The following is a 26,931-nucleotide window of genomic DNA, read 5'->3' as shown; positions in this document are numbered from 1 at the left end:
AGCAGATGCCAGCCACCACAGAGGCCTGAGTTAGGGACAGAATGAGCATTTGCAGTCACACTGTCACAGCAGGGCTGGCTGCTGCGCATCCTACCATGCTTGCCCAGCTAGGTCCCCTGCTCCTCTGTCCTCCCAGCTGCACCAGGATGGGTAGCCTCATTCAGGAGCTCCACTCTCTGAGGCTAAAACAAGTTAGGATTAATTGGCCAAGATAATTGACCCAAGCCAGTCTGCCCATAAGGTATGGGGGGACAGGCTGGACCACCTGGTTAACCTTACACAAAAGTTCCATGGAGGTAGGCGGTTTAGTTTCACCCAGGAGGATTCATGAAGTATCTACAAGTCTCATCTGCCTTGACAATGCCTCTTTCCCACGGAGGCACTTCAGTTCATAACCAGTCTGGGACCATCTCTAGCCATCTTGCCTCCTGAGGCCAGCCTATACACTAAGTTGCTACAAGGTACAACATTTTATTCTTGCCTTCTGTATTAAAAGGGGGGAAATGATCGAGGTGTGGTTCCGTGGTAAACTACGCGTTTACCATCTTTGCAAGAGACCCTGGGGACGACCCCAACACTGAGCGCGCACACAGGGCTAGGGGAGTGCGGGACAGCTGCAATCCCAGCATTTGGGCAGTCAAGGCTACAACCCAAGGGTGAGCTCTCTCTCCAGAACGGTATGTAAGCATTAACTCTTTAAAAGTGTTAAGCTTAGATAAATGTTTGGCGATGAGGAGAAAGTAGAAGCATGGAGGGATCCACACATTCTCTCATTGCTGAGCAGCCAAGACCCTTTCATCGTCTGGCATCTTGTGTGTCCACCCACCATCCTGCTGAGTTGCAATGTTGTTGACTTAAGCTACACTGGGCTGTGCATGAGGGAAAGAAAGCCTGTCGGCTCACTTTAATAAGTCAACATGTCCCCGAGCCTCAGGTAAACAGAAGGTAACTCCTCGGGAATTCCCAAGGAGGGACAAATCATTCTAGGCTCAGCACCGCCCAGATTTTTCAAAGGGCTTTGTGACAACCCAGAAATGCCTGGGCCTGACTCCTACCACTAGGTGTCACACTGAACAATACCGAGGTCGATGCCAAGGCCTGAGGTTGTAGAACAGAGAACTTCTCAATGAAGGCTTACATACTCCTTCATTTCATACCTGCAGCCCCAAATCACCCTCTGATGTACCTTTTACAGGTGGGGCTTTGAGTTCCTGCTGTGGTACTTTTTTTTTTCTTTTTTTACAAATTTTAACTGCATATTCATTAAAATAGGATATGGTGCTTAAATTTTTTATTTTTATGTGTATAAATGTTTGGCCTGCATGTTTGTGTGTGCATCACCTTCATGCTTGGTGCCAGACAGTATTCAATTCCCAGGAATTAAGAGTTGTGGGCCACCACATGGGTGCTGGGAAACAAACTCAGGTCTTCTGGAAGAGCGGCCAGTGCTATTAACTGCTGAATCCGTTCCTCCAGTCCCTGCTAATTTTTAAAGAACTTTCCCCAGATGGAAAAACACCTCCCCTCTACTTTATCTCCCAAGTGGAAGAGAGATTTTGGAGGTGGGGGGACTTTTTAAGACAGGGTCTTATGTTGCCCACGTTGACCTCAAACTAGGCTAAATACTTTTAGTGTATTCCAAATTATACTACAGTTTTGCAAGGTGTTCCCAAGTGTTAACAAGAACTTTACCAAAATGATTAATATATTGTAGTAGAAATTAGGCAAACTGATATTGGGTTCCTGGGTAAATTTCTAGGTACTTTGTTTTCTTTTCTTAGGAAAATGGGAACAACACCTAGCTTACACTATTATTTCTGAGAACCAACAGTGATGCATACAGAGCTGGGTTTCTTCAAAAATTTATACTGTGATAGTTCCAAAAGTCCATGTTCCTACTTCCAAAGCAGAGACATATTTCAAGACAAATGATACCCATTTGATGCCCCCAAAGTACCTTAAATATTCCAGGACTAACATGCAATTCCAGCACTCAGGGAAGCTGAGAGAGACGTCTTACTAACAGTACAAGGTTAACCTAAACAACACAGGGAGATTCAGACCATCCTGGGGCTATAACGTTAAACCCTGTCTCAAACCACCTCACCAGCAGAGAGCCAATCTCATTATTATAAAAGCAAGTATACCATAGAAAAAAGTTAAGTGACTTCTCCAACTAATGTATTTAGTGAAAGACAAGTGTGGAATTGAGGTCTCCTACTTAGGATCAGTCTCACTTTAATCCAGTAATTATACTTGCAGAGATGATGAAGAGGATTTGCTGAGGAAGTCTTAACTTTAACGTGACGTTGTTGTCTGGAAGTTTTTGTTTTTTCCTGGACTTTGAATCTTTTCCCCCAGTGTCCTCACTTTCATACTGTGGGGGAGGCAGTGGAATTACGAAGAGAGGAGAGTTGCTACAAGGCTCAACAAGAAAAAGATCACTCAAATTTCACCAGAAATCTATGCAGAACAGGAAGCCTACTGGGTCTATTCTGACAAACTGTGATCCAAGTTGCTTTAATTTTCCCGAGTTACCTCACACTTGCAGGCTCCTAAGTCGGGATGGGGTGGAAGCAACACTTCTACTTTTGCAGGTAAAACTAGGGGATCACAGGCCCAAATCCCTTTCTTGAGGAGTAGCCACCCACAATGCTGCGGTCCCTGGGAAGCAAGGAAGCTAGTAGAACCAGCAGGTTTCAGATGTGGTCAGTGTTAGGACTATGTTGAGCCTCCTGCAGGATGCTTCAAAGTTACTTTCTTAGCTATGTTTAAGAGGCTAGGGCACTAAACCAGTTGTTCTGCTAGGCATTCACAATAAGCTCCGGCTTTATTCTCTACAAGTTAACAAGTTAACTCCAACAGCAAGAACTCAACAGTTTCTGTTGCATGGAAGCTACAACTTCTACAAAGATTAACACCTTGCATTACTTGGGGGAAAATGTGGTTCCCATATGGAGCTAGACTTTGCCCCTCCCCCGCTGCCCCTCCCCCGGGCGAGATTATTGACCCCTCGGAATTAATCTAGGGGTTCTCCAGGCGCTTGGATTTTGTTGTTGTTGTTATTGGTTTTGTTTGTTTGAATGCCAAAGTGTCTACAGCTTCGAGGGGGGATGGTGAAGGGCAGCCAAATGTCCATGCACTGCAAAGAGCCTGAAACACAGACGACCCGGAATCACTCATACGTCCGTCGTCGCAGAAATTTAGGAGAAGCGAATCCCTGCACCCAGCCAGCCATTTCCACTCTTGGGTTTTCAAAAGATCAAGAACCGGAAAGGACCTGCAAATTGGCAAATCTCTAAGAGGAACAGCCTAGCAGGTTTGCGTCCTTGGAATCTCAGCAGCTTGGGACCCCAAACCAAAGTCGTCGGTGGGAAACCCCAGGGAAAGAAGGGCTCTTGTAGAACGCTGGGGTTACTGAGTGCAGGCTGCAGGGAAGTACCTAGAGGGAGGGGGCCTGGTCGGGAGGACTTTCCAGCCACTCAGGGCTCATCAAAAAGTTCCCTGTACATGACCCCAGTGGCTCATCGTAGGGAGTTTCTCTGATGAACCCCGGCCCTGGGTTTAGGCTTCTCAGTCGAGGACGAGCCAGTTCTTTTTCTAGTCTGACTGGCTTGGAAATTCCCCGCGCCTGACCCCGCCCCTGAGAAATCCCCTGCCAGCGTTTATAGGGCGCCGAGGCGGCGCTGCCGAGCCCACAACAGTCTGAACTCGCCACCCAACTGCCAGCAGCCTGCACCCTGCACCCGCTCAGCTCCGCACAGCCATGTTTCAGCCAGCTGGGCACGGCCAGGACTGGGCCATGGAGGGCCCGCGGGACGGCCTCAAGAAGGAGCGGTTGGTGGACGACCGCCACGACAGCGGCTTGGACTCCATGAAGGACGAGGATTACGAGCAGATGGTGAAGGAGCTGCGGGAGATCCGCCTGCAGCCGCAGGAGGCGCCTCTGGCTGCCGAGCCCTGGAAGCAACAGCTCACGGAGGACGGAGACTCGTAAGTGGCGGCGGGCTCGGGCATGGGCACGGGCGGGGTCGCGCGGGGCCTGCACCGCGCTCGGGGCTCTGCACGGCGGGGCTGCGGGGCTACGGGGCTACAGAGCTGCGGGCGCCGGGCCGCCTGCCTCCCCATCCCCCCACCCCATTTCCCGGGACCCGGAGTAGCCGAGCGCAGGCCGGGGGCGGGGCGGCAACGAGGACGCAAAGTCCCCGCCTGGCAGAGTTTCCGCGCAGCCGCCGGGCGCTGCGCGGCCGCGAGGGGAAGTACAGGGCGTTCCGGGCGGCGGAGGGCGGGCCGGTCTGGCCGGCGCCCGCCCGGAGGGGGTGGGGCACGGAAAGTCCCTGGGCGGCTGCCAGGAACACTCAGCTCATAATAACCTCGCGGAAAACACCGCGGCCGCGGCCTCCAGAAACCCCGGCCTTGCGCAATCCCCCGCAGCCCGCGCCTCTCGGGGGCCCCACGCAGTGCGCTCACCACCCCTGGGGGGTTTCCCTGTCATCCCGCAGGTTCCTGCACTTGGCAATCATCCATGAAGAGAAGACACTGACCATGGAAGTGATTGGTCAGGTGAAGGGAGACCTGGCCTTCCTCAACTTCCAGAACAACCTGCAGCAGGTGCGGGCTTGCCCAGCTGTGCCCTCTTTGACCCCGTGGTGGAGTTAGATGAAGCTCAGTCGCCCCCAAAGCGTTTCTAAATTAACAGTCACGGTCCTTATCTGCCCTGGCCTTTTACATTCAAATTAGCCAAAGTCTTAGAGCAAGAAGGAAAATCCCAAGGGTTGGTTGAGGTCTTTATGACCCACGTAGGGCCTCCTGTTTGCCTGATCTCCTGTAGACAAATGGGAGGAGGGGATTCTGTAATAGGAGGTGTCTGGGGTTCAGGAAACTCAAGACTATGGGTTTGCTCCATGGCTTAGGCTCTTTCTGTTTCCTCTTCCATTCGTAGACTCCACTCCACTTGGCTGTGATCACCAACCAGCCAGGAATTGCTGAGGCACTTCTGAAAGCTGGCTGTGATCCTGAGCTCCGAGACTTTCGAGGAAATACCCCTCTCCATCTTGCCTGTGAGCAGGGCTGCCTGGCCAGTGTAGCAGTCTTGACTCAGACCTGTACGCCCCAGCATCTCCACTCCGTCCTGCAGGCCACCAACTACAACGGTAGGTCTGCCAGTCCATCCAGGGACGCAGAGAAGGGAGAGACGGGTCCCCTTGAGTCTAGCCTGGAGCTAAAACGCCTCAACGTATAAGAAGTTCAGGCAGTGTGGACTTTTAAAAAGTCTTCTCCATGATTCCTACATGACGTTCACTGAGAACCCAGACTTTTGAGTTCTTCAAAATTGAGGTTGTTTGTGGTTGTCCCCAAGAAAGGAGACGTGACTTGTGTGAGGATTGAAACAAGTGGTTACAGTTCCGTCTTATATCCTGCAGGCCACACGTGTCTACACTTAGCCTCTATCCATGGCTACCTGGGCATCGTGGAGCACTTGGTGACTTTGGGTGCTGATGTCAACGCTCAGGTGAGTACTTCCCCTTCCTCCTAAACTCTGCTGGGCTGGCTCTTACTGTGAGCAGATTTCCAGATAAACACTTCTGATTGCCTTTGGTTTCAGGAGCCCTGTAATGGCCGGACAGCCCTCCACCTTGCAGTGGACCTGCAGAATCCTGACCTGGTCTCGCTCCTGTTGAAGTGTGGGGCTGATGTCAACAGAGTAACCTACCAGGGCTACTCCCCCTACCAGCTTACGTGGGGCCGCCCAAGTACCCGGATACAGCAGCAGCTGGGCCAGCTGACCCTGGAAAATCTTCAGACGCTGCCCGAGAGTGAGGATGAGGAGAGCTATGACACGGAGTCAGAATTCACGGAAGATGAGGTGCGTGTTCATTACTGCCAGAGTGGTCCATTCTCCCTCACCACACCTAGGTCTGTTCTAGAGCTGTTCTGTATCATAGGGACCTGAGTTATTCAACTTCTCAGTCTCAGCTTGCAAAGCCAGGATCCCAAGAACGTGTCTCTGGTTTGCTTTAATAGCTTACCCTTGTGGGTTTCGGAATGGGGCAGTAAGAGGGAGTTGTGGGAATTGAACCCAGGCTTTAACACGTGGTAATAGGCACATGTTCTACCATTGAGCTATGTCCCCTGCAATAGCTTAGACTTTTGAAAGGAGAGAATTGGTGAAGGGAACTCCTGCAGCCCGGCGCCTGCGTTCTGTTTAGGCTGAGGAGGAGAGAGTCCAGGAATGGGAGTTATTTGTAGAAGCAGCTCTCCCGCCATCCCAATGGCTTGGCGAAGTTCTAGGAATCTAATGTGCCTTTTTCCCTCTCTTGTTCCAGTTGCCCTACGATGACTGTGTGTTTGGAGGCCAGCGTCTGACGTTATAAGAGGAAAGTGGCCAAAGGAACGTGGACTTGTATATTTGTACAAATAGAGTTTTATTTTTCTAAAAAAAAAAAAGAAAAAGAAAAAAAAATAAGAAAGGGTATACTTAGCACCACAGCACACAGCGCCTAGCCCCGAGCATTCTATTGTGGTGATTCAGCTGTTGTTCTTGTGAAATTTGGGGAAACAGATCATTGAAATTCAAAGGAAATGTCTCCTAAGGTTCATGTTTGTGGGATTTTTTTTTTTTTTTTGAGGTGATTTTCCAGAATCTGATAAAAGGACCACATTTTATTTATTGTGCTTTTGGTTGAACCGCCATAGACTGTAGCTGACCCCAGTGTGCCCTCTCACGTAAGAACCAGGTGTTCAGTGGTATGTGCTTAAGTCATCCCCAGCTGAGATTTGTACCACTTTCTTGTAAATGTTGTATATGGTGTATTTTGTTGGTAATTATTTTGGTACTTCTAAGATGTATATTTATTAAACAGATTTTTACAGACAGCATTGTCCTGCTCATTGGCTTGTTCCTGAGGATTGGAGGCCGGAGAGGGTGGGGTGACTGTTTCCAGCCAGCTAAGGAAGTTCAGAGAGCAGCTTCTGTGTAAGCCCAGCAGAGCTTTTCAGCAGCCTCTAACATCCCTGTGTGGGAGGGAGGCTGCTTCGAGGTGACAGGAAATGCCAACCTTGGGCTGGGGTACCAGCAAGCCACCTGGCCCTGTCTCTGAAGGCACTGGCACTGTTTTCTCCTTGATTCACGCTGTTACAAAACCCCTTTCTCCATGGCACTTAAGTTTGGACAAGAGGAATTTGCTGAACTAGCTTGATACAACTGGGAAAGTCCTCAAGAGTGACCATGGGCTTGGAAATGGTACTGTCCTGACATTTCCTAGGCGATGTCACCTCTCAGACTTCTTATTCATTGACTCGGCTGTTGCAGACATTGCATAAGGGTAAAACACAAGACAGTGCCGGGCATCTGGGGCTGAAAAAAAAAACAAAAAAAAAAAAAAAACAGCTATTGTACAACATCCTGTGTTTCACAGGGGAAATAAGAAATCCAGAGAACAGCTTGTGCAGGACTCCCCAAGAGGAAGCGGGTTCACTCATTGGGTACCTTCTTTGTCAGGCTCCTAACCATAAGGCCATGCATCTCGTCACTGTGGTCTCAGGGAGGATAAGCTTGAAGAATCTTCCACACAGGGCCCTAACTACTGCCGAAGCAGATTTCACAATAAGTCAGACACTTGTGAAGATTGCAGTTAGGTGCTTGGTAGTTAATGCTTTTGTCCCTGGGACAGAACTCTTGCTTTGGTAGGAAGGAATGAGATAGCAGCCAAGGAATGTACAATGATTACACTTGATGTACCTCACCTTAGAGCTAAGAAAATGCCTCTACTATGCTTCGGTATCCTGGATCCACATTCGATGTCAAATAAATAGGATGATCATTTTCTTCTTATACCAAAAGGGAGCCGACACCCAGTGTGTCTTTCTTATACAGAAAGCACTAGTTAAATTCAGCCATGTCTCATCCCTGCAACCCCGGTCCATTTGGATGTAAGCACTGTGGCTGTCCCTCTGTGTTCTCTGTCAGGTACCCAGGCTCTGGGCCCCAGAGCGCCTGAGCATAAGTGTTTGGTGCAGCTCACAGCAGTGTTGATTAAGGCTCATTCTACTATGTGGAAAATGGGAGGGTCAGAGAGAGAGAACTCCCATACCCTAAAGAGCAGAGGATAGAAATTTGGCTCTGATTTTAGAAAGGTGCTTCCTACGTAGCTTTTTAAGCCAAGTTTGCTAGCATACACCAATGATCCCAGCATTGTGAGAGGCTGAGGCAGGAGGGTTGCCAGGAGTCTAAGGCCAGCTAGGAGCAAGAGCACGTCATATAAAACGAAGATACACCCATACAGACATCCTTTGGTTCTTGTGGAAGGTTGGAGAAACAGAACAAGAGGATGCGGCCTGATCTCTGAAAGCAGCTCTTCCGTAGGGATGTCACCCTCCATGGTTACAGAGGGAGGGTCCTCTTTTGGATCACAGGAGCCCATCTTGGTGGCCTTCAAGACATCATGCACAAACCCTGAAGGGAGCTAGGCCCAGCAACCACTTAAGTTCACCCTGGTTCTGAATTTGCTGCCTCCATCATACTGGTTTAGGCTGGAGAAAATTTTAGGACAGAAATAATTTGTAGAAAGTATTCAGTTTTCTAAGTAAAGAACAAGACAGTTTCAAACAGGACAAACCCATCCTTCCCATGCCCGATTTTCTCCTGGAAGCCGAAGGTCTATCAGGACTGGGAGAGAGCAGTAAAGGAGCCTGGGGGAAGAGGGAAAGAACAGCCTGAGAGAACTAGAGTCATGTGAGCAACTTCCTTGGTTCCCTCCTTTGTTCCCTCTGCCTCACGCTGCCGTGGGACACGTTGCCTTGACAGGGCAGGTGGACTGGTTTTTTCCGTCAGGAAGAGTTTTTCTCTAAAGGAGGAAACAAACTCCAGTGTGAGCAATCTAAGTCCTGGCTCTGCTGAAGGGTAGAGAGCAGGAGGGGAGGCTTGCGTTGAAACTCCTCATCTCCTGGAAGTGATTAAGTCATGAGAACCAGGACTGAGCAGGAAGGTACAGTATTCCTGTCCCAAGCCCCACATCTTCCCTAGCCTTCCTAGTGTAGAGTTTTGTTCGACACGAAAGGTCAGATTTCTAGGACTCTGTTCAGATGCACCCAAAATGCATCCCCCAGCCTCTCATTCCTGGACAAAAACATCCAGGTTGTTTCCACATTTTACGTAAGGGAACATTACAGAAACTGAAACTTGCCATTCTGTGTGTGTTTCCCTCCTGAGAAGTGGGGCTCTCAGTCTCACTCATTCATTTGCATTATGAAGAATTATTCTCCAGGATGCCTAGAGCCACACAAATAAGCCTGTTAGGGCCTGTCTCAGAGCCCCTTAGGAATAGAGATGGCCCACCAAGAACCGTACTATGGTGGAGCACAGAGCAGACAGCCAGAGCTGAGAGCAGAGCCTCTCAGCGGAGAGTGGGTGGGAAGGGGATCAGGAGCTTATGCCCCAGTTAGCTATCTGTCACTGGCAAGCTGACCTCAAAGAAAAAGTAACTTGCAGTCTGGGATTAAGTCAACCATCCACAGCAGGTGTCCTTCTTCATTTTTATGTCTGTGGGTGACAGCAGATTCCAGGGTGAGCCTGAAGGAAGTTTGCAACTTGTCTCAATGCAAAAGAAGTGCTTGCTTTAGTCCCTGGGCTTCTCCGACTGTGCATGTGAATTGTCAGGGCAGATTGTTGAAAATTGGGTTCTTGGTCATCTCTTTTGAGACTGGCGTGAGGTTCTGCATTTCCACAACGAAACGGATTTTATCTTAAAGAACTAAGCCTTAGTAGTTGTGCAGGCTTCTTTTATTCAACTTGACACAAGCTAATCTGAGAGGAGAGAACCTCAACTGAGGAAATGCCTACAAAAAACCAGGCTGTAGGCAAGCTTGTAGGGCATTTTCTTAATTAGTGATTGATGGGGGAGGGCTCAGCCCATTGTGGGTGATTGCATCCCTGGACTGGAAGTTCCTGGGTTCTATTTCAGTGGTTCTCAACTTTCCTAATACTGTGACCCTTTAATACAGTTCTTTATGTTGTGGTGACCCCAACCATAAAGTTATCTTCATTGCTACTTCATAACTGTAATTTTGCTACTGTTATGGATCAGAATGTAAATATTTTGGGAGATAGAGGTTCGCCAAAGAGACTGTGACACACTCTGTGCTATAAGAAAGCAGGGTGAACAAGACATGAGGAGCAGCACCCTCCATGACTTCCACATCAGCTCCTGCCTCCATGTTCCTGTCCTGTTTGAGTTCCTGTCCTGACTTCAGTGGGACTGTGATGTGGAAGTGAAAACCAAATGAACCATTTTCTTCCCTATGTGCTTTTGGGTCAAGGTGTTTCATCATCGCAATAGTAACCCTAAGTAAAAGAGTGGTACTTTTCAAACACACCTGACACTACAAACCAGGACGAGCATTTCTGCAGCCGCGCCTACCGGACCCAGCATCAGGAACTAAGCCACAGGCCTGTAACACGAGCACGGGGAGGTGGTCACAGGACCACCCTGACTTCTGGCATTAAAGGTGTGAGCCACCACCGCTTGGCAAGAATGTTAGGATTTCAAGCATGAGCTGCCATGCCCAGTGACTTTTAAAGGTAGTTTTAAAGGTCATTTAAAAGATGTTTTTAAAGAAGCAGGGCATGTAATGGCCCAGCAGGCAAAGCACTTGGTGCAGTAGTGGTTCCCTGAACCCACACAAAGAAAATAGCCAACTCCACAAATCTGTCCTCTAACCTCCAGGCAGCCACCATACATGCAAGTGCCCCGCACTCCCATCATGTGCTTACAAACTCACATAATGATGATGATGATGATGATGATGAAGAGGAGGAGAAATAGTAAAACAAATGAACAAAAAAGAAATAATGTTAAAACAAACAAAAGTATACTGGCTACTTTAATCCCACCCAGCACTCAGGAGGCAGAGGAAAGTGAATCTCCGTGAGTTCAAGGTCAGTCTGGTCTACATAGCTAGTCTAGACCCCTGAAGGCTACATAACATGTCCCTACCCCAACATCATACACAATAATAATAAATAAGATATAATTTGGCTTAAAACTTAGCCATATTTTTATTTCGTAGAGCAAAGGATTGAGATCTTAGCCATAGTGGAGGAATCACATGAAACCCAGTCCCATGCTATTCACCTCCCCTGAAAGCTTCAGCCTTAAGTTTCAATGGCACTAAATAAAGGAAGTAAGGTTTGTGCCTCCTTCCAGGAGCTTCCAGTCGTGTGGTCTGACTGAGGCTCAGGTCCACCCAAAGCCACCACATTAAAAAGTCTGGCCAGACTTTTCAAACCTTCACAGCACTTTACGATCCATCGCCAGGCATGCCCAAACAGAGACAAGTGCGTCCTTGTGAGAACCAGAGAATGACTTCTTCTGGGAGAGTGGTTGGGTCCAGTGCTGATTCAGGGTTAAGCTGTCTTCTCTTTTATTTGTTTGTTTGTTTTTGGAGACAAGGTCTCACTGTGTGGCCTGGATGGCCTGGAACCCATTAGGAGACCAAACTGGTCTTAAACTCATAGAGAATCACCTGCCTCTGCTCCCTGAGTTATGGGACTATGAGCGAGCGCCACCAAGCCCTTTGAAGGTTGTTGGTAATGTTTTCCTTTAAATCCCCTTTTAGCTTTGTCACTGGGGACCTCTTCCTACAGCAGGTCCCTGCTGAACAGCAAACCCTGTGTCTGGTCAAGCTAGAAGCGACCCTTTGAAAGACCTTTAAAAAAAAATCTAACTTTTAATTGTGTGTGTGTGTGTGTGTGTGTGTGTGTGTGTGTTATGTGTGGTATGCGTGTGTGTGTGTGTGTGTGTGTATGTGTGTGTGTGGAGAGGAAGAGAGAGAGAGAGAGAGAGAGAGAGAGAGAATGTGTTGAGGTCTGTGTATGTACGAGTGACTCAGGTGCCTGTGGTAGTCAGAGGGGTAGGATCCCTGTGACCTGCCTGTCATGGGTGCTGGGAATTGAACTCAGGACCTCTGCAAGAGCAGCTGGTGCTCTTAACCACTGAGCCATCTCTCCATCTCTTAAAGGCCTTTCTATCCACAGAAATTCAATTGCTCTCTTCTTCAAAACAGAGTAATTTCTGCTCTAAGGAGAGATCTAAGCTGTGAGCCTACAGTGTGTTGGTAAGATGAAGTCAGAGCCTTCTCTCTTCAGGTCTCCTAAACTGCCCATCATGACTAACTATGGAAGTCTTTGAGGGGTGGGAGGAGTTGTATTCATAGTCAGCCAAGTGTCATGAGGGTCTCTGTGTACATGGCTGCCTATTTGTGTCTCCACAACACCCAAAAGCAGCTCCACACGCTCAGAGCATGTGAAGGACCCTGACCATCCTGGCCCCGGAAGTTTCATGGCCTGGCTTTTGTCAGGGCTCGGATAGGGCGATTGTGATCTTAAGAGCTCTCCAGGAGGAGTGCTCCAGGACTTCGGCTCCAGAGAAAAGAGATGTTGGCAGGCTTGTGGCCATTGATCTGGAGCCCTGGCTCTCTCAGCACCATTTCCAGCTGGCAAAGGCGGAGCAGGGAGGAACCAGCAGCAGGGTGGGGGCCTAAAACTGGTTGCAAGATTGGGGGGAAAAGGGGGGTAGAGGGCAGGTCTCACTGAAAACTACTGTCTGATTTCAGAGGAGAGAAACTTTCAAAATCAGAGGCATTGTTAGTTTTGAGACCAGATATAACAGTTTCATGTTGAAGGAAAAAGCATGGCCAAGGGTTTGAAGGTCCCAGGTGTGAAATGTTCACTGACAGTCACTGATGCTTCCTACTCCAGAGCCCATGGGTCTTTGGGGAAATTCCTGTAATGAATAATCTGCTCTTTGCCTGGGCAAGATTCTCCTGGAATAGTAAAGTTATTGTTATGCAGATAATGGAAAAATAAGGTCATATTCACGCAGAAGAAGGTGGCCTCTGTCTAACCAGTCATCAAGCCTAAACACCTGAGCAATAGGACACGTGACAAGCGTAAAGGGTTAAACAGTCCATGCATGGAAAGCAGTGTGAGAAGAGGGGGTGCCGGGGTGCCCAGAGGAGGAGTTTCAGCTCTTCTAGAGTTTCACCTGCACTGACAAGTCTTAGCTCTAATCTACCCTTTGTGTTAACCCACAGTATCATGCACACTGCGGAGTACCCAGGGAATCAGCCCCAGGAGAATAAGAAGAGCCATGGGTGTCATGTGTCAAACAATAACTACTCTGTCTATGAAACCATGAGAGCGTTAGTGGGAACTCAGAGAGGTTCAGTGTCTCGTCTAAGGGAAGCAGCGGGCAGCACTGGGCTCCTCACCTTGTCCCTTCCACCTGACTACTTGCCTTACAGACCAAGATGTCCTAAGAAATCCCTACTGAGGCAATCTCAGCCCACTGTGGGAGAGGCAGAGAAAGAGAGAGTTTATCCCTGCTACAACACTGAAGGTGTTTGAAGACTGAGGGTGTCAGGACCTGCGTTTGCCATAAACACATCCTCCATGAGCAAAATAGACAAATCAGGTTGCCAAGTACTTTGCACAGCCTGACCCTCTAACCCTGTCAGCAAGCAAATGATACTCAATGTTCTATCTACCAGACTCGTGGTCATAACAAAAGAAACAAATTGTGGGTGATTTTGGCATTCAGGAGAATTATAGAGAGAATTCTGGGGAGCCCCAAGAATCTCCAAATGGTCTGGAGCTCTAGAGAGGAAGATAAGCTTACCATCTGGCTGGCATCCAATCCTTCATGGCGGGCCTTGCCTACCCTATGTCTCCATGGATTCCATACACCCCATTATCAGTTGCTGATCCAAGGTTCCAGACAATGCTGTGAGGACTGGAGCTCCAGCCAGGCCACATGGGAAGCTAGGACAGTGGAGAGGCTGTCATGTCTTCAAACACAGGAAATGGTAGGTGACAGATGTCTTAAGATTTCACCAGTAGTTGTCTTTGAGTGCTATATTTTAGTCTTTGATTGATCTTGTTTTCATTATGAAAAGGCTCACAGACACAGCAGTGTAGACAGAACACTCAAATAACCTCCCTTTCCAGCTTCAGCTATGAGCCTAGGAGCAATTGTTTCATTTCTACTTGCGTCTGCCTCCTTCCCCAACTTCAAACAGCCATGGCAGCCAGAAGATCCTGAAAAGCCAACCCTGAACACTTTACTACTTATCCCAGATGTTTTTAAGTTACTTTGCTTTGAAACATAGTTTCATGTAGATCAGGCCACAAAAGATATGCAGCTGAGGTTGGCCTTGAACACTTGATCATCCTGACTCTCAAATCCCAAAGGTTGGGATTAGAGACATGAGACAACAGGCCTGTCTTTTCTGCTCCTTTGTCTGAGACAGTGCCTCAGGTGGCCCAGATGAGTCTTGGCCTCTTTATATCGTAAGATGACCTTGAGGTCTGGCTCTCTTGCCTCTACCTCTCCAGTGCTGGGGTTGTAAGGATAAGCCATTGTATCTGCTTGGTAAGGGTCACATACCGGCATACTAAGAACACACTTCTTTCTACTCAGCTACATTCCCACATATAATAGAATTTTAGTACCATTGTTACACTAATAAAAATCAGGGAAATTAAACTCTTCTGATAGGTTTCCCCCTCTGTCTATAAAAATAATAAAGCTTTTCTTCTTTTTAGTTTTTACATATTTTTAGATTTATTTATACTTTAAGTTGGTAGGTATTTTGCCTGCATTTGTATCTGTGTACCATATGCATGGCCCATGCTGGAGGAGGCCAGAGAGGGCATTGGATGCACTAGAACTGGAGCTACCAAAGGTTGTAACTCACCGTGTGGGTCCTGGGAATGGAACCTGTGTCCTCTGCAAAAACAGTCAGTGCTCTTAACCACTGAGCCATACCTCTAGCCCCTACCCTCATTTTATTAGGATGGGTTTTGCTATATGGTCCAGGGTGGTCCTGAATCCAAGAACCTCCTGCCTCAGCTGCCTGAGTGCTATGTTTACAAGACTCAACTTCAATTTGTTCTCAGAAACAACAATGTAAAGTTAAGCATGGTCCACAGACCCAGTCCTGAGGGAAAGGAGGGTCAAAGGGATACAGGGCAAAATCTAAATCTTAGTGGTATTGCTTGCATCAAAGTAACCCAGCCCTTGAGCCATGACTTCAGGAAGGATGTTAGAGATGGCAATAAGTGAATTAGAAAGTCCAAGGTCACCCAGACCCTCCAGCTCTGACCCACAGGGATACCTTGCTTGTGTTCGTCCTACAGGAGACTTCTTTGTGTCCTACCACTCAGCAGGAGACTGGAACTGTGCTGCCAAACGCTGTCAATGACAGGAGGATAACTGAGATGAGCCAGCCCTCAGATCAGCACTTACAATCCCCTACACTTCCAGCCTCACATATCTGCCCATGTTCCCTCTCAGGGAGAAGATTCAAACAGATCTAATTATATCCCAAGAACTAGGTCATGCATAACTCCTAAGAGCTCTGTGCTAAACCCTGGCTGAATCTAGACAGAACAAGGCCAATGACCAGAAGGAAGGACATCATGTAAGCTGGATATGAGGCTGACTGTCTCAAACAGGCCTATGCTCGCATGTGTGTGGTTGGAGAAGAAAATTCAGGGCCAGAACTGGTCAGGATGTGATTCAGGGATGAGCTGTTTACACAGAGTAGAGGACATGTGGCCTGGACAGCAATTCGCAGAGATGGGTCTTACGGAGTGCATCGTCCCAGACGCTGTACCTGGCCAGGTCTGTTTGTAGAGATGCAGCCATGTTGAAGCTCTTGCCTGTGCCTTCCTGCCCAACAGCAATGTGCGTCTCCGGTTTTTAAGGTTCAACGGTGCAAGCCCATCCACCCTGTCACAATGTAGGAAGGAGGTAAAGAAAGTGAAGGACTCCTCCATGGATCGGGCCACATAACCGAACCAAGGCATTCTACAGAGGAGAGCAGTAGTAGAGTAGAGACTCAGACCCAGAGGATCAAACTGGACCTGAAATTCTTATCAGGCTGTGGACAAAAGAAGGGGACAGGACCTCCTGTTAGGGGACAATGGCTAAGTGGTCCATTGGAACCCCTCGAGGAGAACACAGGCTTCTCAGGTCAGATAACAGGGGAACAGCCCAAGACTGGAGGGAGTGGATATCAGATTTGACTTGTGCACACAAGAGCCAGATTGGCTTTTTTAAAAAGATGTATTTTTATTCCTTTAAATTACATTACGCATTTATGCCTTTGTCAGGAATGTACACACAAATGCAGGCCAAATCCCCTGGAGCCAGAATTACAGGCAGATGTGAACCAACCAATGTGGGGGCTGGGGAGCAAACTTGGTTCCCCTGCAAGAGCAGTAGGAGCTCTTAGCTCCTGAGCAGCTCTCCAGTCCTCAAATGAGCCCGGTGAAGCTGCTGCTCGCTTTAGCCCCAACACTAGGGAGGCAGAGGCAGGTGGATCCCAGAGTTCAAGGCCAACCTGGTCTACAGAATGAGTTCTAGGACAACCAGAAGCCCTGTCTTGAAAAAAAATGAAGGAAGAGGAAGAAGAGGAGGGAGTGGGGAGGAGAAAGGGAGAAGGAAGAGAAGGAAGGAATCCCGAATTAAATGTACAGCTCAGTGTGTAAAGCGCCTGCTATGCAGGTGTGGTGGTTTGAATAGGAATGGCCCCTTTAGACTCCTGTGCTTGAATGTTTGGCCCATGGGGAATGGCACTACTAGGAGGTATGGCCTTGTTGAAAGAAGTGCGACACTGTGAGGGCGAGGATGGGCTTGGAGGCTCAAGCTCCACCTAGTGCTGCTTTTACTTCTGCTGCCTGCAGATCAAGATGTAGAGCTCTAAGCTCCTGCTCTAGCACCATGTCTGACTGCATCCCTCCATGTTGCTGCCATGATGATAATGGGCTGAACCTCTGAAACCGTAAGCCAGCTCCAACGTAACGTTTTCCTTTGTAAGAGTTGCCATGGTCATGGTGTCTCATCACAGCAATGAAACCCTAGTAAGACAGAAAGCCAGAAGACTTGAGTTCAAACTCCCAGCACCACCTGAAAAGCTGGGAAAGGTCACACACACCTGTAACCACAGCACTGGCTCGCAGAAATCGTAGCGTGACCACTGCCTGTGTCTCTTTTCTGAGAGGTGTTCAAGCTAAGTGTGATGTCCCATGCCTGTCTTCCCAGCACTCAGGAGTCAGAAACAGAAAGATCTGGAGTCTAAGCCCAGCCTGAGCTACAGAGCGTGATTCTATCTAAGCAACCATGAAAACCAGTCTTGGTGCCACATGCTTTAACCTTAGCACTCAGGAGGCAGAGATGGGAAAACTACTGCAAATTCAAGGCCAACCTGGGCTACAAAGAAGGTTCCAGATCAACCAGTGTTGACCTCATATCAAAGAAATGAGAGACAAACAAGCAATATTAAGAAGCATCGGGCAGCATCGGAGCAGACCTCAGGTGATTTATTCTCCCTGAATGTTTGGATTCTATTAATGTCAGAAAATGTTTCATTAGGTGACACAATGGTGTTTGCAACAGGTATGTCTGGAGCCTTGCTGGAGTGGAACTGTATGTATGTACAACTCCTTAGACTGAGCCATATCTTCAGAAGGTCCCTGTGTGTCCTGTGTCCATTCTTAACGGCTCTCAACTGTTTCTTACAGGATGTCTTTTATTTTAAATTTTTTGACAAAGAGAAAAAGTGTTGGCCATGCCACCCCAGCCTCAGTCCAGCCAATCCTTGATAAGGGGCAGGTGTTTGGTGGGAAGCCAGGCTCATGCAGGCTCTTTTCCTCATTGGCCAGAGGTGCACAGAATAAACCTTGCCCTCTCACAAAGTCAAAATTGTGACACCAGGTTTGCCCTCAGATGTCTGGGCTGGAAAAGGTCAAACTACTAGTGGTGTCCTGAAATAAATGAAGGTTGTGGCAAGCCACAGGAGGTAGCCTGTTCCACTGCCATGGACAATGGAAACACCCGGCATTTCCATGCTGTATATATCATAGAGTGAACGCACAATACATACCATAGCGTGTTAAGAGGGGAAATATAAAGCAATGTATGTAGTGAACAAATACATGGATGTCTATAGATCAACCAAAATAGGAATTATTTTAAAATATGTACTGGGCATGGTGGATCATGTCTGTAATTTCAGCAGTTATGGGCATGCTGAGGCAGGAGGATTATAGTGAGTTTGAGAATGCACAGGCATAGGGGCGGGGGTAGGAAGCACACAAAAACAAATCATAAAACTATTTTCTGGGGCACACTTGATGGCTCATTGGGTAAGCATTTTGCCTGGAGAGCCTGTCCACCTCAGTTCAGTCTCTGAGGAAGAGGAATAAAGTTGACCTCTGACCTTCACATGTGTGCTGCAGCTGTGCACTCTCCCCTGGAAATAACATGTGTGTCTGTGTGAGGGGCATGTACGTATTTATTTACTTTTAGTTGCGTGTGTGTGTGTGTGTGTGTGTGTGTGTGTGTGTGGTGGTGGTGGTGGTGGTGGTGGTGGTGGTGGTGGTGGTTTTGTTCGTTTGTTGTCTTGTTTTTGAGATGGGTCTCACTATATAGTCCTGACAGGCCTAGAACTTTCTATGTAGACCAGGTTGGCCTTGAACTCACAGAGACGATCCACCTGTCTCTGCCCTCCCTTGTGATGAGATTAAAGGTATGTGCCACCATACCCAGCATAATTTTTTTTAAGAAAATAAAATTACTAAGTTCATTGGGTTACTTCTGGGTCGTTTGATTTTGTTTTTGCGACGAGCTCTCCTAGCTCAGGGTGGCCTCTAGCTGTAAGCTGGGGATGGCCTTGAGTTCTTATTCTTTCTGCTACTTCCAGATCCAGGAAGTTTCCAGATCTGGGAGCTGGGGTTTCCGGCTTACACCCCACATCGGCTTCATTGGGTTCCTTTTTAGCACAAATTTTAAAAGTGCTTTGAGTAAGCCAAGTGCTGTTGCCATGTCTCTCAATTCCAACACTGGACATCCAAGGCCGGAAGAACTTGCTTTCGGGATCAGCCACAGAGAGAGTTCCAGCTCAGCCTGGACCACAAGAGACTCTGGAAACAGAGCTAATGAGATCAGGGGCTAGGGTGTCATTTCATAGAAACTGGGTATGACTGGGGTACGGGGGTGCTTGCCTGGAAAATAGAAGCTGGAGGGTCAGGAGCTGGAGGCCGATGTGAGCAGCACAAGACAAAACCCAGAAAGAACTCAGAACTTTCAATCCTTAGGAAAGGTAGTGCTAGGCAGCTCAAGGGAAAGCTGATAGTTCCCAGAACAGAGAGCTTTGAATGTCTATTCTGGGGCTGGGAGAAAGCGGTGACGTCAGAGGACCGTGACATCATCTTCTTCCAGAATGGTGTTTTTGGTGAGGAAGAAATGATATCACCAAACAAAGGATCTTGATTGTGTGGTAAATGTGTGTGTGTGTGTGTGTGTGTGTGTGTGTGTGTGTGGCCACATGGAAGAAAACATTGTATATACAATTTAAAAAGAATAATAATGTCCTGAGCCCCCTTGCCTGGGTTCCACCGTTCCAGTTCTGGAGCCTTTCTGGGACTCTTGACCAAGTGTTGTACTCCCAGCTTTTCAAATACGTTTCAGACGAAACCACACTGTGGTTGTCTTCCGAAAGTCAGGGACAATGAGATGTACAAATCTGGAATGTTCTAAGGTTGACAGAGCTTTGTGGGTTGAAATACACACTACGTAAAGCCTAGGGAAAATTAAGAAAATTACAGTGTGGGTAAGGAGGGCATGACATCTTAGAAAAGATGTGAAAGTAAAAAATAAACTATCTTTATAAAACAAGCTATCATAAAGACAAAACCTACCCCAGCAGAGTGGCAAACACAGCACTCCTGCTGAGGCAGGAAGATCTCTTGCTTAAGGCCAGCCTGGGCTACTTAGTAAGACTGTGTCTCCAAACCAACCACAGGAATAAAACCAAAACAACAAAACCAAAAAAAACAAAACAAAAAAAAACAAAAAACAACAACAACAAAAAAAAAAACCCCACAGCCTTTGTGCCTTTGTTTCCATTCCTCTGTACCCCCCTCATCTTCATATTCTTTAAAGCACTTGTAAAAGCAAAATGGATCTGTAAGGCAGTGGGGGATGACTCTGGGCACGTTGATCATGCTGTAGTGCTTGGTTGTAAATTCATGTCCTGTGCAATAAACAGGCACTTTCAGTTAGCAACGTTGCTTCTGATCTGAGAGACGAAGGACTTTGCACGTGCCGCCGTTCCAGAACGCCTGACCCTAGGGCCCGAGCGCTACACTCTTTGCTCCCCACACAGCCACACTTGAAGTCATCCAGTCCCTGAACTAGCTTTGTGAGAAAGGGGCCTGCCAGCCCTAGTCTCTGAGAGCTGAGGCTTCTGCACAGAGTTTAGGAACCAGGATTTTGTTTAATATTTAGGGCAAAGAGCATTGTGTTTGCGACACTTCTGGCTTCCTTTACAGACGAGGTGCTGAGTCATGGTGGGAGTTATTCCTGTACCGAGCTTTCTAGATTTCCCAAGACTCCCTTTATATCTCCGTTTTCTTGAATAAGACATGAGCACAGTGAGGAACCTAGTGGCTATTGCAAGGGGTGGGGAGATCTCAGCAGGGGCAGGTGGGGCTGCAGCGAGTACAGGAACCCCTAAACGGACCTGCCCTTCCTCTTTGCCCAGCACAGCTCACAAAATGGGAAGATGGCCCAGCTCCTCCCCTGGGAAAGGAGTGTCCCGCTGCACAGTGTCGCTTGCCTTCCAAGCTGGCCCCAGCAGCAGCCCTCGGAGTCCTAATTGGAACTCCTTGTCCTTGCTGCTCTGTGGTCAGGCCCTCTCGACCTCAGTTAGGAAAGGTGCTCTTCCCTTCCCTGGCTGGCACTGTTCTGCGGCGCTGTGGACGCAGCTCTCCCTTTGCAGGAGGAGGCGGGATGGGATCACATACGTGGAATAAATAAATAAATCTTAAAAAAAAAAAAAAAGAATTAGGCTGCTTACAATGTCTCCCAGGCTTCTGGACATCAGGGGCTGTGGTTTGGACGAGAGCTCACAAGTTCAGGGTCAAGAAACTGTTGGAAGTCCTCATTGTAAGTGACAGAAAACAAAACAAAACAAACACCAGCAACAAAGACTGGGAGAACGACTTGCCTGGATGACTTGAGTGAACCCCTATTCAGAGAATCCCTGAGGGCCCAAGGTGGAGTCACTTCTGGGGAAGGATCCTGGTGGGCTCCTGACCTCACTAGCTGCTGCTGGGAGGCCTTGTGGACACTTGTGGCTTTTCTGTTTCCTTTCTGTCGTTTTCTTAGATTGGGTGAGATAAGGTCCGAGAAGAGAAAAGTATGGGCTCAGAAACCCCAAGACCAAGTTCTCAGCACAAAGGAGATTTGCCCCAGAGGGACAGAGGGCAGTGAGTAAGAGACAAAGATAGGAGATGGAGGACCAGAGATAAGGGGAAAGGAACAGGGGAGAGGGGCAGGGCTATTTGGAGAGGACAAAGGACTGACTGCCTCTAGATAGAGAGGAGACAGATGTAGCCTACAGGCAAATGGCGGTTTATAAAGGTACAAGGGGAAATCCGTGTTAGGATGGGCTGTTTAATTTTAATTGGGTGTGTTAATTAGATGAGCCAAAGGCGACTTTGATAGCTGGACCTTAATAGTCAGTCTCAGGAGGACGAGGTGGCCAAATAAAGGGGATGGACCCTAGGGACTAGCTTTAGAAACCCAACGTTTTTTCAGCAAGTCAGAGGGAATGAGAGAGAAGGGCGAGGCCTGTCAGAGCCATGCGTGCCGAGCTCAGGGTGACGAGAGCCTCTTCAGGTACTATCTACAGTGGTAAGAGAAACAATACAAATGGCTACCACCCCACGGTGAGTTCTCTGTGCAGCCACTGGGGATGCGGCTCGGTGGTAGAGTGTTTGTCTAACATGTGTGAGACCCTTGGTTTGACCCTCAGCACTGCCAACAACAACTACTAACACTCGTAGTAGGGCGCTGGGAAGCCTGTGGAATCATTTCTGACAGTTCTGCTTCAGGGAAAAACAGAAGCTGGTCCCTCATAATCTAGCAGTGGTACCTACCCCATCTCTACTTGGACAAAGGCCTTGGCACAGTTGGATGGCCCAAGGACTCAGACTTTAGACGTTTGTGGCCTCTGTCCTAGAATGACTGACTGTCCATCCAAATTCAACCAAGTTTCCCTAGGTTGGGCAGGAATGGGGGAGAAAGGTATCATCAAGACAGGCAAGGCACTGGCAGCTCCCTTGAAAGTTAGTGTTCTCATTCAGAACTACTTAGAAGCATTCTGAGAGGCCTTCAGTGAGGGAGCAGACATTGCACAGGCAGGACTCACCTAGGCTGCAGGAGGAAGTACATTCCTGGGATTTTCCCCATCTCTCTTTCAGTCTTTGGCCAGAGGTCCAGAAAAGCTACCCAGAAGACAAATGTCAGGGCTGGGGATGTAGCTCAGTTGGTAGGCCCAAAGCCCTGGGTTTGATTCCCCACACTGTACCACAAGATGCACACACAATCCATAGGTGGAAGTAGGTAGGAGGGGAGATCAGTTCAAGACCCTGTCTCAGAGTAACACGGGAAAGGGACAATGTTAAGAGAGAGCACAGAGGAAGCTCAGGAGGGCAATGTGGAGAAGGCTCTGCTCAAGGCTGGATCCGAGACTGGTTCACCTAGCAGTTCCTGTGCATGGTCCCAGCTCTCTGCACATTCCTTCCCCTGCCTGTGAACCAAGGACATGCGGGGAATTAGTCAGATGCTCCCCAACTTCTGCTCTAAATTGCAAAGTCCGTGTTCCCTTGAGTTCCAGTCCCCGCCCTGACCCCAGGGCTGTACATCTATGCACCTGGGGAAGAGGCCACATCAGGATTTGTCTGACTCACATTACGGTAACAGGATGCATTTTGTGGAACTCTGGACTAGGAAAAAGCAGGTGTGGACCGGCCTCTGGATGTTTCCTGTCTCGGGACTGCCGTCAGCATCCATGTGCGTGTGCCACAGGCTGAAGAAAGATATTTCCTGCTGCCCCACATCCCTGAATCGTTGGGGGAGCTGGAGGAGAGGAAGATGGAGGAGAAGGGGTAGCCTAGGAACCTGAATGCTCGGGAAGGGCCCTTAGTGCCCTGATGCCCACAGCCTGGCTAAGCTGGCACAACCAAGGAGGCTGTACGTAGACAGGAATGGGTTTGACACACTGACACATATGAACCAAGAGCTTGCTACAGGTCTGCTTCTAGCATACTGTGTGTCCACAGAACCAGATACCAGGCCCATCAGCTAGCATCATCTGAGCCTTGGGAACCCTGGACAGGAAGGTGGTATTTGTGGAGACCACTTTAGCTCAGATGGGATGAGGCCTGGAGAACAGGAGATGGCTGGAGACTGTAGTGTGCCAGTCAGGAGTCACCCATTGAACGCCCACAAGTGGGCAAGCAGAGAGAGGTTGATTAAGGGACTGTTAAAGTGTCGAGCCAGAGTGCAAAGTCAAGAAGGTTAAGGCACACACCAGACTTAAGGCAGATCACTGTAACTCCCAACACCTGGCTCGTAGTGGTGGTTTTAGGACCCTGAAGCCACTGGCAATAAAAGTCACTGAGAATCGTGTGCTGCCTTAGTGACCTCGCTGCCTTTGGAAAAACCTCTTACGTTGAGGAAATCAACGCTGGCTTCACCCTCCCTTTCCTCCTATGTTCGTCCCCTCCCCCACAGAAAGGAGCCCAATGGAACTCCATTGGCTGTCCTCATGGGGCAACTGAATAAAAGTGTGTCACAGCTAGCTTGTGTTTAAGTGGGTTTTGTCTCTGCAGTTTAAAGGTAACTACAAAAATAGCTGCATCTGGATGTCCCCAAAGCAAAAAATTACCATTCCGGAACACCCCACTTCTTGCTGACTCTGCCCACCCCCTATAATTTGAGGTCTGGGTGGCTGTCCCCAAGCACATGCCTCCTACCCGGTGTTAACCCAAAACCCTGTGCACAGCCAAGCCCGTGGTGCAGGAAAACCCCTGGAGTGGGCTCTGCAGGCCAGCTCTGAATCACGCATTCCACCCTCCTTGGCAACTCCTCACTGTCCCTCTTTGGGCCAGCTTCGTAGATTTGAAGGAACACATCAGCCCTTGCAAACTGCTTAAAGATGAGAACAAACATATTTCTCATTCCAAACATAAAGTAGGGGGAAAGAGTTTTGCTTTTACACAATCAGACCTGCCACTCCCAACCGAACCCAGGGAAAAGGGCAGTTTTTGCTTGTAGGCAGAATGAGGAAAGTAGGCTGAGGCTAGCCCAGGTTCAGGAGAGAACTTTAGGGACCAGCCTCTCTTCCTGCCCACGAGGAGTTTAAAAGGCCTAAGTGAAAGTTACATTTGTTACACGTAGTGGCTCACACCTAGAATCCCAGCACTATGGGGCTAAGGCAAGAGGATTGCTACAAGTTCAAGGCCAGTTTGGGTTTATGTAGAGAGTACAAGCCAGCCTAGGCTACAGTGTGAGACCTTGTCTCAAAGACAAACAACAGAACAAAAGATCTTTGATAGGTCATTTTTCCGCTGGTGAAATGAATTCAAGTCAGATTAGATTATAGTAAAGGCAGGTTTATTTGGAGGCTGCTCTCAGACGAGCTCACTGGCCCCAAGACTGAAGCCAGGGAAGTTGCCATGGGGAGAGGTGAGGGAGGGAGAAGAGAAAGAAAGGTGGTGCACCCAGAAAGAGAAGAGGAAGAAGAGAGGGTGGGGGAGATGTCTGGATTTTACCAGGTACAGTGGGAGCCTCTAGAGGAAGAGCAGTCCAGCCCCTGGGCTGGAAAAATCATGGTTGGGGACAGGGTATGCCAGGTAGGGACTGAGGGATGCTGGGAGAACCTGGAGGCCAGGTTTGCTTTGATATGTAAAATATGCACCTCAGTCCCTTGTCCTAGGGTCCAAACCAGTCATAACTATTGGATACTTCCTAGCTTCATGATCTTGTAAGATTGCTTCCTCTCCCCATGCCCCTACGTGTGTAAAATAGGGGGTACCCATGCTTAGGGGTTGTTGTTGTTGTTGTTTGTTTGTTTGTTTGTTTGTTTTAGAGTTTTGTGAGGGTTAAGCATGCACATTATTCCTCACGAAGGGGCTCAGTGGCAGGCATAGCATGAGTTTGAGTTTGAGGTAGGTTTGGGGACATTTGTTTAGCACACTCAAGACACCCAGTTCAAGCCCAGGACTGGGTGGCAGGGAAATCACACAGTAATGAGCTGCAAGTCCTTCCTAGATATAGCCAAACCCTTGCCAGCCTCTGGTTTTAAACTGTACTCTCCAGTGCTTGGCGGCAATCAGGGTGGAAGGGACTCTTGGAAGTTCCAGAGTTGTTTGGAACCTTGGTCTGGCTTGCAGACCATCCAGAAGATAAGGAGATAGATGGTCTCCTGGAAGAGGCGACCCCCTACAGGTCTCACAGGGAGCGAGGGGAGGTGGCTCCCTTTGTAAACCAAGCTGTGGTCGCAGGGTGGTCTCAATCACTGGTAGTCCGAGACACAGCATCCTCTGATGGCAAGATAAAGACAGACAGAAAAGCTGTCTATAATTCCTTCACTGGGAGTGGGGACAGGAGGAACAGGCGCGCGTGCATAAGGTCGTCTTCAGCCATACACTGAGTTTGAGTTTGAAGTAGGTTTGGGGACATTTGAGATTCTGTCTCAAAGGGAAATGGGGGCGATAGGATTCTCACTACCCCTAGTCCAGCGGAAGAACTCCTGTGTGAAAAGCCACTCTACAAGGAAGATGCACACCCATGCAAAGGTGTGGTTCGGGCCACAGTAGACAATAAATGCCAAAATGATGCAAAATGTTGCCACACACACACACACACTCACCCCGACTCTGGGCAGGCAGAGTGGTAGTGGAAAGAAGTCTTTTTCACTTTTTCAGCGGTCAGCCCTTTGGAGCGAGAAGTCTCAAGCTGACGATGGAGATAACTAACCATGTGAAGCTCCACCTTCCCCTCCAGCCACACATTTGCATGAAGGTCTGCAAGATGGATATGGGGAAGGACTGGGGAAAACTCTTCAGATTGAGCCTGGGGGTGGGTGCCAAACTGGAGTTCACCCAGAGCAAGCTGAGATCAAAGAACATGGACAGTGCACGTTCTCTGCACGAGATCTGTGCCAGGACCTTTGTACATGCTCCTCTCACATGATCTCCCCGACAACCCTGTCAATACAAGCATGGCATATCTCTGCCTCCCTACGACTTCATAAGGCATGTGCTTAATTTGACTATGAGGAAACTGAAGCAGGGAGGTTTTACCTTATTTATATTGCTCTTGTTTAGAGACTGCATTGTGTTGTAGTCCAAGCTGGTCCCAAATTCCCAGGTTCAAAGCAACCTTCCTGCCTTATTCTCCCAAGTACTTAGGACCGATTATAGGCATGCACCCTTGGGCCCAAAGGGAGTTAATTTAATTGCCCAGAATCACATAACTCCTAAGAGATGTAAGATCTCTCTGGCTGAGGATGGGTCAGTGAGGGTCCGCAGTATGCGTGTGTTCTGGGTTAATGGGTGCCGATGGCCTGGGGGCTGGTGCTCAAGGAACTGTGTCGGTCAAGTTTGCCAGTTGAATAAGCAGGGCCCAGACCTGTCACGAATGGGTCAAGGCATAGTCACTGATCCTCATTCATGAAGTAGGTGGAGGTCCCAAGCCAGAGTGGGTTAACTTCGCTTTCAACCTTCCCAGTTGATACTCCTGGAAAAGCCCCTGCCTCTGCCATAAGCCACATAGCTCTGTGTAATTTCCTCTGTCGGTCAGTCCTCCACAGAGGACTATGATGAGGCCATGACTAAGCCTCAGTCTGACACTGACAAGCCACCAGCTGCCTGGCTTCCAGCCGGCTCAGAGGATCCCAGGCAATCGTGGCTGCCCACTGTTCTCTCCATACTTCTGCTCCGCTTCCAGTTGTGGGCTGGGCAGATATTCAGTCTGGCTCACTCTGGACACAAAGCTTGTCAGGTTCTGGAGTGTG

General features: G+C 48.6%; 1 protein-coding gene across 2 annotated transcripts; it reads left to right on the top strand.

The window, feature by feature from the left end:
• The first annotated feature begins 3,412 nt into the window (after window positions 1–3,412).
• Nfkbia (NFKB inhibitor alpha) lies at window positions 3,413–6,876 on the top strand. Of its 2 annotated transcripts, NM_001105720.2 has the most exons (6): window positions 3,648–3,993; window positions 4,503–4,611; window positions 4,943–5,153; window positions 5,424–5,512; window positions 5,606–5,866; window positions 6,327–6,876. In NM_001105720.2, exons 1-6 carry the CDS (start codon window positions 3,767–3,769, stop codon window positions 6,372–6,374), a joined length of 945 nt encoding a protein of 314 aa, NP_001099190.2. In that variant the 5' UTR covers window positions 3,648–3,766; the 3' UTR covers window positions 6,375–6,876. The 2 variants fall into 2 exon arrangements, with proteins under 2 accessions (XP_063117633.1, NP_001099190.2); XM_063261563.1 differs by having other exon boundaries at window positions 3,413–3,993; window positions 5,606–6,876.
• Window positions 6,877–26,931: the final 20,055 nt, after the last annotated feature.

This window comes from Rattus norvegicus, chromosome 6, assembly GCF_036323735.1.
Source record: "Rattus norvegicus strain BN/NHsdMcwi chromosome 6, GRCr8, whole genome shotgun sequence".
In the NCBI taxonomy this organism is placed as follows: Eukaryota; Metazoa; Chordata; class Mammalia; order Rodentia; family Muridae; genus Rattus; species Rattus norvegicus.
This window is presented reverse-complemented; position numbering and strand designations above follow the sequence as displayed.